Source organism: Heptranchias perlo, chromosome 25, assembly GCF_035084215.1.
Source record: "Heptranchias perlo isolate sHepPer1 chromosome 25, sHepPer1.hap1, whole genome shotgun sequence".
Taxonomy (NCBI): domain Eukaryota; kingdom Metazoa; phylum Chordata; class Chondrichthyes; order Hexanchiformes; family Hexanchidae; genus Heptranchias; species Heptranchias perlo.
Genome location: NC_090349.1, coordinates 45,377,494 through 45,390,030, shown reverse-complemented (window position 1 = coordinate 45,390,030; position 12,537 = coordinate 45,377,494). Strand labels below are relative to the sequence as shown.

General features: G+C 47.7%; 1 protein-coding gene across 4 annotated transcripts in view; it reads left to right on the top strand.

The window, feature by feature from the left end:
* Nucleotides 1-12,537, top strand: part of adgrd1 (adhesion G protein-coupled receptor D1) — a 210,079-nt gene that overhangs the window by 33,665 nt on the left and 163,877 nt on the right. For all 4 annotated transcript variants that reach the window (XM_068006195.1, XM_068006194.1, XM_068006193.1 and 1 more), the window contains one exon: nucleotides 5,320-5,395. In XM_068006195.1, coding sequence (XP_067862296.1) covers nucleotides 5,320-5,395 — 76 coding nt within the window. The remainder of the gene's footprint in view (nucleotides 1-5,319; nucleotides 5,396-12,537) is intronic.

The following is a 12,537-nucleotide window of genomic DNA, read 5'->3' as shown; positions in this document are numbered from 1 at the left end:
GTCAGCATGGCTTTACGAAGGGGAAGTCATGTCTGACAAATTTGCTTGAGTTCTTTGAGGATATAACGTACAGGGTGGATAAAGGGGAACCAGTGGACATAGTGTATTTAGACTTCCAGAAGGCATTCGACAAGGTGCCACATAAAAGATTATTACTTAAGATAAAAAATCACGGGATTGGGGGTAACATTCTGGCATGGGTGGAGGATTGGTTATCGAACAGGAAGCAGAGAGTTGGGATAAATGGTTCATTTTCGGACTGGCAACCAGTAGCCAGTGGTGTTCCGCAGGGGTCGGTGCTGGGTCCCCAACTCTTTACAATCTATATTAACGATTTGGAGGAGGGGACCGAGTGCAACATATCGAAATTTGCAGATGATACAAAGATGGGAGGGAAAGTAGAGAGTGAGGAGGACATAAAAAACCTGCAGGGGGATATAGACAGGCTGGGTGAGTGGGCGGAGATTTGGCAGATGCAATATAATATTGGAAAATGTGAGGTTATGCACTTTGGCAGGAAAAATCAGAGAGCAAGTTATTTTCTTAATGGCGAGAGACTGGAAAGTACTGCAGTACAAAGGGATCTGGGGGTCCTAGTGCAAGAAAATCAAAAAGTTGGTATGCAGGTGCAGCAGGTGATCAAGAAAGCCAACGGAATGTTGGCTTTTATTGCTAGGGGGATAGAATATAAAAACAGGGAGGTATTGCTGCAGTTATATAGGGTATTGGTGAGACCGCACCTGGAATACTGCATACAGTTTTGGTCTCCATACTTAAGAAAAGACATACTTGCTCTCGAGGCAGTACAAAGAAGGTTCACTCGGTTAATCCCGGGGATGAGGGGGCGTACATATGAGGAGAGGTTGAGTAGATTGGGACTCTACTCATTGGAGTTCGGAAGAATGAGAGGTGATCTTATTGAAACATATAAGATTGTGAAGGGGCTTGATCGGGTGGATGCGGTAAGGATGTTCCCAAAGATGGGTGAAACTAGAACTAGGGGGCATAATCTTAGAATAAGGGGCTGCTCTTTCAAAACTGAGATGAGGAGAAACTTCTTCACTCAGAGGGTAGTAGGTCTGTGGAATTTGCTGCCCCAGGAAGCTGTGGAAGCTACATCATTAGATAAATTTAAAACAGAAATAGACAGTTTTCTAGAAGTAAAGGGAATTAGGGGTTACGGGGAGCGGGCAGGAAATTGGACATGAAGCTGAGTTCGGATCGGTCAATGCCCTGTGGGTGGCGGAGAGGGCCCAGGGGCTGTGTGGCCGGGTCCTGCTCCTACTTCTTGTGTTCTTTAGATTTGTGGTTGGGATCAGATCAGCCATGATCTTATTGAATGGCGGAGCAGGCTCGAGGGGCCGATTGGCCTACTCCTGCTCCAATTTCTTATGTTCTAATGTTCTTATGATAGGCCGAGTGGCCTCCTCCTGTGCTGTACTTACTATGATACTATGATGTTTTTGTGTAAGTAATCATAGCAGCCAATTTGAACATAGCAAGATTCCAGTTATGCCAGTTAATCTATGTTTTGGTGGTATTGGTTGAGGGTAGAATGTTGGCTGAGACCATGGTATACCATGTGATAGTATCTTGAGATCTTCTACCACCACCAAAACAGGCAAATTGGACCGGTTTCTCAGAGACAATGAAGATCTTCCTCAGTACTGTACTCAAGTACTCTGTTAAAATTTCGATTACATTTTTTCCAAGAATGAAATTAAAAATTTGAGAACCAAAAAAACTCAACCAAAACTAGACCTGAATTTCTTCCAAACACTGTAAATGAAAGAAGATTAAAGTTCAGCCCAGAGACCAGACAAAGTAAAATTACATCAGCACTGAGGCAAAACTTTGACAAACAAACCATTCATGGAGCAGTGTTTTCTTTTCTCTAGTTTCTTGACATTTTTTCATTCCCAATTCTGTATTCTAGTCTTTGAGTAGAAATTGGACCTTGATAGCTAGTTTTTGATAATGGAAATGCTTGTGTTGGATGAGATGGGCTCAGTTTGATTGACGAGCTATCATGACTTATAAATTTGGCCGCGCAGTGCCCGTTTTTTGGGCGCGAACTGGCCTAAAAAGCCCCCAATATGGCGGGCAGGAAGCGCGTGCAAATTTCCGGCCGGAAGTGCGCTGCCCGCCATATTGGCCTTTACCCGCACCTGAAGCAGGCGTTAGGCCCGATGCATGTGCACACAAGGGGCCTACTGCCTGCTTCAGCATCCCGGAGCACACACAGGGAAACCAGGCCTGGGGATCGTCATCAAAGAAGGTAAGTGACGTACCCGAATGTGAAGCCGGGATAATCAGGAGTGTTCCTCCCCGCCCCACATTAAAGGAACCGATCTCCCCCAAAAACCCCCCCCCGCAACCCCCCAACAATGGCCTCCTCTCCCGATCCACGGCCCCGTTTACCCGAGGGCCCTGAGACTCTAGCAGTGCCTGATATTGCCCAACCCTGCACCAGCGGGGCTCCGTTATAATAAGGCCCAATATCTGGGGAGCCTCGGGCCTCACCATTCAGACGCAGGGAATGCTCCCTCTGCACCCCAAAAATGGACGTGCCTGAATTTCTGGGTCCATCTTTTGTTCCAGAATCCATCTCCAACCAACCCATCTGGTCTGAGCTTTTCTGGTGAATGGATGTTAATCCCTTACGTGCTTTTTAATAGCAATAAAAAATTAAGTTTAAAAATTCAACACGGGCAAGAAGTACATTTTTGTCACTCTCGCAGTCACATCGCTGAATTCGAATAGGACCATCACCAAGAAACTTGCTAAAGGTATCAAATTCAATTCACAGTCACTTAAAATAATGGAAAAGCACAAAATTTGGCAACTCAAAGTTTAATGTTTTTTAACGAGTGGACAGGTGCACAAAATAATTAAAAAGGCTAATGGAATGTTGGCCTTTATCTCAAAAGGGGGCTGGAATAGAAAGGGGAGGGAGTTATGCTCCAGTTGTATAAAGCGCTGGTCAGACCCCATCTGGAGACTGGGTTCAGTTCTGGGCACCGCACCTCAGGAAGGAGATATTGGCCTTGGAGGGGGTGCAGTGCAGATTCACTAGAATGATACCGGGGCTAAAAGGGTTAAATTATAAGGACAGGTTGCACAGACTAGGCTTGTATTCCCTGGAGTATAGAAGATTAAGGGGTGATCTAATTGAGGTGTTTAAGATGATTAAAGGATTTGATAGGGTAGAGAGAGAGAAACTATTTCCTCTGGTGGGGGGATTCCAGAACAAGGGGGAATAACCTTAAAATTAGAGCTAGGCCGTTCAGGGGTGATGTCAGGAAGCACTTCTTCACACAAAGGGGAGTGGAAATCTGGAACTCTCTCCCCCAAAAAAAGCTGTTGAGGCTGGGGGTCAATTGAAAATTTCAAATCTGAGTTTGATCGATTTTTGTTGGGTGAGTGGATTAAGGGTCATGGAACCAAGGTGGGTAAATGGAGTTGAGATACAGATCAGCCATGATCTAATTGAATGGTGGAACAGGCTCGAGGGGCTGAATGGCCTCCTCCTGTTCCTATGCAAATAGAAACATTAAAATTTTTAATAAGGTATTTTAGAATGTTAACAGTCTTTTTTCCCATATTTCATTTTCTGCATTCTTTCCACTGTTTGGCTGAAATTCAGTGGGAGCTGGAAATCTTTACATGTCTCAATTACCCTCCATCCTGACAGCTTAGGATAAATGAGGTACTGCAGATGTCTGCATGACTCTGAAAGCAAATAACAGCAATTATTATAATAATAAGAAAGTCAGTCATTACCTCTTGCTTTTTGTATGTCCAATGGAAGTTTGCAGTGCACTGTGTATTGTATTGCGTATAGTGTCTGCAAATTGGTTAGAACACAATCTTTTATCCATCCTTAAACTGACCTGCTGTCTGCAGGGCTCTGTACTAAATACAAAAAATGGATTTCCTGAGCTCTGATCATGAATGGATGCTAAAACATTGGAATTTCTCAATTGTCCCCTAACCTTGGTTAGAAATATTGACAAGTCCATCTGTAAGCTGATTGCCGCCGTGCTGTGTGTTGGCTGTACATTTCGAAATGTTTTTCTCTGCCTTTATCAAACTGACCCAGTGGGGTAGATCTGGACTTTGTGTGAAACGGGAGATAGCGGGTCCTCAGCTCGTTTTACACCTCTCCCCGCTGACTGCGTCGGGAATAAAAATGGGGAGAGATGTAAAAGGGGCTGCCGATTCGCTATTGCCCGTTTTACACTCGCACAGAGTCAGGGTCTAGTCCAATCTCTTCACTCTAATAATCGTCCAACTGACAAGCACAGTTTAACTGCCTTGGTGTTCCCGTGTAAAGTGTACAGCACGGAAACAGCGGACGCAGTGAGGTCATGCTTGGTATCGTACTATTGATCCTCCATGTGCTGAAATCAGCCCTGTTGTCATTGGGGAGCTGCTCTAAGTGTGGGATGTGGAAGTGATATTTGAGGGGGGGGGGTAGGGGCCACTGGAGTTCCTGCCCCTCCTCCCATTTCATTCTCACTCAGTTTCTCAACAGTGAATCTCAGAACGACACATCAGCGGCAGTCTGAGAGCTGTTGAGTGGCAGGGGAGGTCAGTAAAGTGGGGGGCATAACGTTACATAACTACTTGGAGCGTGTCGTTCCTTGGGGGGAAAAACACAAGCAAAGAAAGACATTTTTTCTCTCGAGAGCATCTGTGGAATTTTACAAACTCGTTCTAATCTGGTCTTGGAGATGGGAGTTAATCAACATCAGAACACGCGAATAGTAGAAGCAGTTTGAACAGCAACACGGTCTTTGAAACAGGACGGAGGGAACAGGAAATTAAAATGCTGAAAGCAGGTTTTAGTTGCAAAAAAGCCTCTTGTTCTCCAACCCTGGATTGTAACATCAGAACCTTTTCTATTCTGTTGGACGTTTTGACGTCCATTATATTTTGCTGCTCTTGTTTAAAGCCAATAACCGTTTGATGTTGACAGCAGATTTTTTTTAATCAAGCACGTTTATTTTTAGCCACGGCTGTGTTGGGTTGGAATTTCACAATTTGGCACAGGATGTAACGACTGAGTGATACCTTCGCATAATGCACTATTAGCATCACTCCCAAAATTCCTCACAAGAGGAGCAGTCGGCTGAAAGCCATTCGCAAGCACATAGATGTCCCATTAGAGTCAACGTGTGGAACTGTAGATGAAATGAATGCTAATTAATAGGCGTTCAAGCAGTCAGAAGGAAAATCGTGCTCTCCAGGTGTGAGATTACTATATTTAACCTTTGACTGTTGGTTTTTGTTTGTTTTTTCACCTCCTCCCCCCAGTGCAAATCACCATTGTGGGCCTGCTGTATCACACCATGCACCAGTACTACAAGCAGATCAACCCTTTGAATACCAAGTAAGTGAATCATCTGAAATTCATGGAACTTAGCTTCCAAGTGACGAGTAATGCAGAAAGATAACCTGGCCTGTTGCGGGTCGAGCGGTGTGTGGGGTCAGGTGGTGCGGAAGAGATGATATTTTGGAGTCCGCGTCCTTTGATCTCCTCTGTCAGTTGGTAATGGAGTAGTGCGGGTTTCACAGACTCTGCTGCCAAGGATCTTGATAATGAGCCTGCGGAGACATCTTGAGATGCAAAAACCAGAAATACCTTGAGGATAGTTTTGTTTCTCACAAACGCCAGGAAAGCTGCCTGTTATTGGTAGAGAATTTTAACGATGCATTAATGGGTATTTTTGGCTTGCATGTGAGAAGCCTTTCTATACAAGTACAGGGCCAATTTATGAGGGTCTAAAATGGTACCATGAATATAAGTCTACTTCCATTTTACAACACAATATTGTCAAAGCCAACTCCCAGATCCAGTGGACAAGGTGCAATTCCCAAGTCTGAATTCTAAAAGCTGGTGAAAGGAACATTTAAGCAAAGGATTGAGTGTCTCAAGTGCCCAGGTGGGGCAGGATGCCTGAATACGAGCCAGCTGTGCCGACGAGGATGGAAATTACTTTGCCGCCTTGTTTATCTCCGGCCCCGATTTCATCCAGGGTACCTTAGGGATGAGCAAATCTGGCAATCTTTAAACCTTAAGATTGTCAGCCGTGGTTCAGTGGGCAGCACTCTCACCCCTGAGTCAGAGGACTTGTGGGTCCAAGCCCCACTCCAGAGACTTGAGCACAAAATCCAGGCTGACGCTCCCAGTGCAGTACCGAGGGAGTGCTGCACTGTCGGAGGTGGCGTCTTTTGGATGAGATGTTAAACCGAGGCCCCTTTTGCCCCCTTGGGTGGACGTAAAAGATCCCATGGCACTATTTTGAAGAAGAGCAGGAGAGTTCTCCCTGTGTCCTGGTCGATATTTATCCCTCAACCAACACCTAAAACAGATTATCTGGTCATTACCTCATTGCTATTTGGGATCTTGCTGTGCACAAATTGGCTGCCGCGTTTCCTACATTACAACAGTGACCACACTTCAAAAAATACTTCATTGGCTGTGAAGCGCTTTGGGACGCCCTGAGGCCGTAAAAGGTGCTAAATAAATGCACGTTTGTTCGTCGTTCTTTTACTGTCGGCTAGCTCAGATAAATTACAACCTCCCTGGGTTAGTCAGTTATAAAAGTTTTCATCCTGATCAGTTTTGCGGTAACATTTATTCTGATATCGGGAAGCTTTGTTAAAGTAATCACAACCCTCTCCAAAATACACATCACAATTTTCAATTTTAAAGGAAGTGCAAACTTGATTTCTCCTCCCCTTCCTCGTCTTCCCCGCCCCCCCCTCCCCGTTCTGTTCTATTTTTATAATTTTGGCTTATTTTTTCTGTCTCGAATTAACCTTTTTTATAAGTATGCTATTTAAAAAAAAACATATTGAACATTCCACTTGCCTGATTCCCTCTGTTCCCAGACACATTCTCCATTTTGAAGATGAGACCGAGATCTAAGCAAAAAAGTTGGCCACTGATTGGCTGAAACCCTCATCCAATCCTTTGTTACCTCCAGACCAGGCTATTCCAATTCTCTCCTGGCCGGCCTCTCATCTTCCACCCTCCATAAACTTGAGCTCATCCAAAGCTCTGCTGCCCGTGTCCTAACTCGCACCAAGTCCCGTTCACCCATCACCCCCTGTGCTCGCTGACCTACATTGGCTCCCGGTCCAGGAACACCTCAATTTTAAAATTCTCATCCTTGTTTTCAAATCCCTCCATGGCCTCACCCCCTCCCTATCTCTGTAACCTCCTCCAGCCCTACAACCCTCCGAGATCTCTGCGCTCCTCCAATTCTGGCCTTTTGCGCATCCCTGGTTTTAATCGCTCCACCATTGGCGGCCGTGCCTTCAGCTGCCTGGGCCCTAAGCTCTGGAATTCCCTCCCTAAACCTCTCCGCCTCTCTCTCCTCCTTTTAAGACATTCCTTAAAACCTACCTCTTTGAAAAAGCTTTTGGTCACCTGTCCTAATATCTCCTTGTGTGGCTTGGTGTCAAATTTTGTTTGATAATCGCTCCTGTGAACCCCCTTGGGATGTTTTACTACGTTAAAGGCGCTATATAAATGCAAGTTGTTGTTGTAAGGGGAGGGCAGGGACTTCAGGCAAGGTACTTCGCTGTGAGGACTGCGCAAAATTGGTCTTCCTGCTAATCAAGGCGTGACCGGCATGCTGGCACGATGGGCTGAATGGCCTCCTTCTGTGCCATAAATTTCTATGATTTCTAAACTGGGATTGTTTACCTTAGAGCAGGGAAGGTTACAGGGAGATTTAATAGAGGGGTTCAAAATTACGAGGGATTTTGATAAAGTGAACAGGGAGAAACTGTTTCCAGTGGCGGGAGGGTCAGTAACCAGAGGGCACAGATTTAAGGTGATTGGCAAAAGAACCAGAGGGGAGATGGGGAGAATATTTTTTACGCAGCGAGTTGTTCTGATCTGGAATGCGCTGCCTGAAAGGGCGGTGGAAGCAGATTCAATAATAACTTTCAAAAGGGAATTGGATAAATACTTGAAAAGGAAAAAAATTACAAAGCAATGGGGAGGAGTGGGGGAGTGGGACTAATTGGATAGCCCTTTCAAAGAGCCAGCACAGGCACGAAGGGCTGAATGGCCTCCTTCTGTGCTGTACGATTCTATGTAATTTAGAACAGACTTGCCCTGTCCAGAGCACTCCATAGACTGATGAACAACCAATAAATTGAACATTATCAATGATCGATAAGCAGAACCTTGGTATTAAACTATAACCTGTTCAGCAACAGAAGAATTTGCTAAGCTTTTTGTAGTTGGCACCAAGAGAACATTAGTGAATCTTAATTGCACCAGTGATAAACTCTCCTCACTGTCCAGCTCCTGACATGTTGGGTTTTTCTCACAGGATATTTCAGTTTGCAGCATAACTGAAAGAAATGTGTAATAAATTACTGTATTGACTCACTGCGATTTGTGTCTAGCTGGCCGAACACTGGCCTTTGAAGTGTTTTAATAGACACTACGCTAGCTAATGAATTACCTTTTATGCCACAATCTTTGAGCTTTGTGCAATTGGGGTGATGTGAGCCAGTCGAACAAGTGATTTATATATTTAATAATTATCAAAAGGCCAATGTTTAACAGGGCATTAAGACAATTAGGCACATGGAGAGAACACTCCTTTGTTCATGGAGCTGTAAAAACAGCCGAAGACCCGCGGAAGGAGTGGTGTGATACCGGGGAGAAAGGGGCAAGTTAGTCTTCACCTGCACCTCAAGGACAGCCGTTTAGAAACACTGGTGGGAAACAGGCTGGTGAACTTGTCACGGCCTCGTTAAAGGTCACGGTTGAGCAATGTATCACTCCGCAGGGGTACAGGGAAATGGAAAGGTGAGTGTTTTATGGTGATGAGGTTTATGAATGTGAGGGCAGTGATTAGTATTCGGCGTTTCCGACTACAAGCTCGGGCGTAGCAGACATTGGCAGGAATATTGTGAGGTGGAGGGAGGGAGTGTTGGAGGGAGGGAGTGTTGGAGGGAGGGAGTGTTGGAGGGAGGGAGTGTTGGAGGGAGGGAGTGTTGGAGGGAGGGAGTGTTGGAGGGAGGGAGTGTTGGAGGGAGGGAGTGTTGGAGGGAGGGAGTGTTGGAGGGAGGGAGTGTTGGAGGGAGGGAGTGTTGGAGGGAGGGAGTGTTGGAGGGAGGGAGTGTTGGAGGGAGGGAGTGTTGGAGGGAGGGAGTGTTGGAGGGAGGGAGTGTTGGAGGGAGGGAGTGTTGGAGGGAGGGAGTGTTGGAGGGAGGGAGTGTTGGAGGGAGGGAGTGTTGGAGGGAGGGAGTGTTGGAGGGAGGGAGTGTTGGAGGGAGGGAGTGTTGGAGGGAGGGAGTGTTGGAGGGAGGGAGTGTTGGAGGGAGGGAGTGTTGGAGGGAGGGAGTGTTGGAGGGAGGGAGTGTTGGAGGGAGGGAGTGTTGGAGGGAGGGAGTGTTGGAGGGAGGGAGTGTTGGAGGGAGGGAGTGTTGGAGGGAGGGAGTGTTGGAGGGAGGGAGTGTTGGAGGGAGGGAGTGTTGGAGGGAGTGACGACGGCGTGTTGGAGGGAGGGACGACGGCGACGACATGGGGGTCTCACCATCAGACCAGGAACCACCCAGGCAACAGTTAATGAGCTGGACGTGATGGAAAAGCGGCCCGATAGGAGCCGGGGATGCGGGTTCACCAGGGTCATTGTGACTGAGATGTGTCACTTGATCCTTGATGATCTTCAGGGGCAACGAACCTTCTGCCAAATACCAGGGCCAGTGAAGGTCACCACCGCCCTCAACTATTTTGCTACAGGGATGTTTGGACAGGCTCACATTGGCCATGTCTGACCTGCTGTGCCACCTACTGCTCCATTGAGAAGGTATCTGAAGCCCTCCAATACCAATACACTCACCACATATACGTCATCAAGAAACAGCAGCAGACCAGTCACCACAGGCAGGGAGGAGAGGATGGAAACATCTCATTGTCCACTGCTTCCAGTGAACTGGGAAACTGGACTCCATCGTTTTCTTTTGGACAATTGTTGTACAACGAAGGAAGGTCAGATAGGATACAGCTGCAACCAGTGTCGTCCGATCACTAAGTGCTCTATTGGTTGAAGGTACAGCATTGATTGGTTGACTGAACACCTAGTTGTAGAGCTGCAGATAATACAGACGTCTGAATCTTCACCCTTGTGTTTAAATCCCTCTACGGCCTCATCCCATTCTGTTTCTACAATCTCCTCCAGCTTTATACACCTTTCTCCCACCCCCTGCCAGACTCCATCCCTCTGACTAGCCTTTAGTTCATTCCCTACCCCTGTGTCCCTCCGTCGATGGCAGTGTCTTCAGCTTCCTGGCTCCCATTCACCGGAAATCTCTTCCTAAGCCTCTGCCTCTCAAACTCCTCCTCCTCCTCCAATTAAATACCTTCTCAAACCCATCTCCTGGACCGATCCTTTGGTCACCTCTCCTAACCAGGGATGAGACAAGCCTTTGGCTCAGTGGTAGCATTCCCGTCTCGGAGTCAGAAGGTACAGGGTACGGGCCCCAATCCGGACGGTCCCGGCGAGGGGAGACCGGCGCCCCGGCCCTGAATTCTGGGTTGGCATCCAGTGGGATTCTCGTGTCCGGTGGGTGTGGGTGGCCCCCCCTCATCGTATGGGTCTGGGAGACCATAAAACCCTCTCCAACGCCCCCATGTATGACTAACCCCCCTATTCGCTGGTGTAAAGATGGTTACGGCCGTGGAAGCAGCGTTCATGTCGCAGCCTGTCAGACTATTGATCAGCCTGTGGATCCTCACACTGTAGTCCAAGGGAAGATATGAAAACAACAGGCCCATCTAACCTCTCCCTTCCTGGCTCAGCGTCCGTGTTCCTTCCAATAATGTGTCAAACGCCTCAGAGTGTTTCATTACGTTAAAGGGGCAGGTTCTTTTTTATTTATTCGTTCACGGGATGTGGGCGTCGCTGGCAAGGCTGGCATTTATTGCCCATCCCTAATTGCCCTTGAGAAGGTGGTGGTGAGCCGCCTTCTTGAACCGCTGCAGTCCGTGTGGTGACGGTTCTCCCACAGTGCTGTTAGGAAGGGAGTTCCAGGATTTTGACCCAGCGACAATGAAGGAACGGCGATATATTTCCAAGTCGGGATGGTGTGTGACTTGGAGGGGAACGTGCAGGTGGTGTTGTTCCCATGCGCCTGCTGCCCTTGTCCTTCTATGTGGTAGAGGTCGCGGGTTTGGTAGGTGCTGTCGAAGAAGCCTTGGCGAGTTGCTGCAGTGCATCCTGTGGATGGTGCACACTGCAGCCACAGTGCGCCGGTGGTGAAGGGAGTGAATATTTAGGGTGGTGGATGGGGTGCCAATCAAGCGGGCTGCTTTATCTTGGATGGTGTCGAGCTTCTTGAGTGTTGTTGGAGCTGCACTCATCCAGGCAAGTGGAGAGTATTCCATCACACTCCTGACTTGTGCCTTGTAGATGGTGGAAAGGCTTTGGGGAGTCAGGAGGTGAGTCACTCGCCGCAGAATACCCAGCCTCTGACCTGCTCTCGTAGCCACAGTATTTATATGGCTGGTCCAGTTAAGTTTCTGGTCAATGGTGACCCCCAGGATGTTGATGGTGGGGGATTCGGCGATGGTAATGCCGTTGAATGTCAAGGGGAGGTGGTTAGACTCTCTCTTGTTGGAGATGGTCATTGCCTGGCACTTATCTGGCGCGAATGTTACTTGCCACTTATCAGCCCAAGCCTGGATGTTGTCCAGGTCTTGCTGCATGCGGGCTCGGACTGCTTCATTATCTGAGGGGTTGCGAATGGAACTGAACACTGTGCAGTCATCAGCGAACATCCCCATTTCTGACCTAATGATGGAGGGAAGGTCATTGATGAAGCAGCTGAAGATGGTTGGGCCTAGGACACTGCCCTGAGGAACTCCTGCAGCAATGCCCTGGGGCTGAGATGCTTGGCCTCCAACAACCACTACCATCTTCCTTTGTGCCAGGTATGACTCCAGCCACTGGAGAGTTTTCCCCCTGATTCCCATTGACTTCAATTTTACTAGGGCTCCTTGGTGCCACACTCGGTCAAATGCTGCCTTGATGTCAAGGGCAGTCACTCTCACCTCACCTCTGGAATTCAGCTCTTTTGTCCATGTTTGGACCAAGGCTGTAATGAGGTCTGGAGCCGAGTGGTCCTGGCGGAACCCAAACTGAGCATCGGTGAGCAGGTTATTGGTGAGTAAGTGCCGCTTGATAGCACTGTCGACGACACCTTCCATCACTTTGCTGATGATTGAGAGTAGACTGATGGGGAGTAATTGGCCGGATTGGATTTGTCCTGCTTTTTGTGGACAGGACATACCTGGGCAATTTTCCACATTGTCGGGTGGATGCCAGTGTTGTAGCTGTACTGGAACAGCTTGGCTAGAGGCGCAGCTAGTTCTGGAGCACAAGTCTTCAGCACTACAGCTGGGATGTTGTCGGGGCCCATAGCCTTTGCTGTATCCAGTGCACTCAGCTGTTTCTTGATATCACGTGGAGTGAATTGAATTGGCCGAAGACTGGCTTCCGT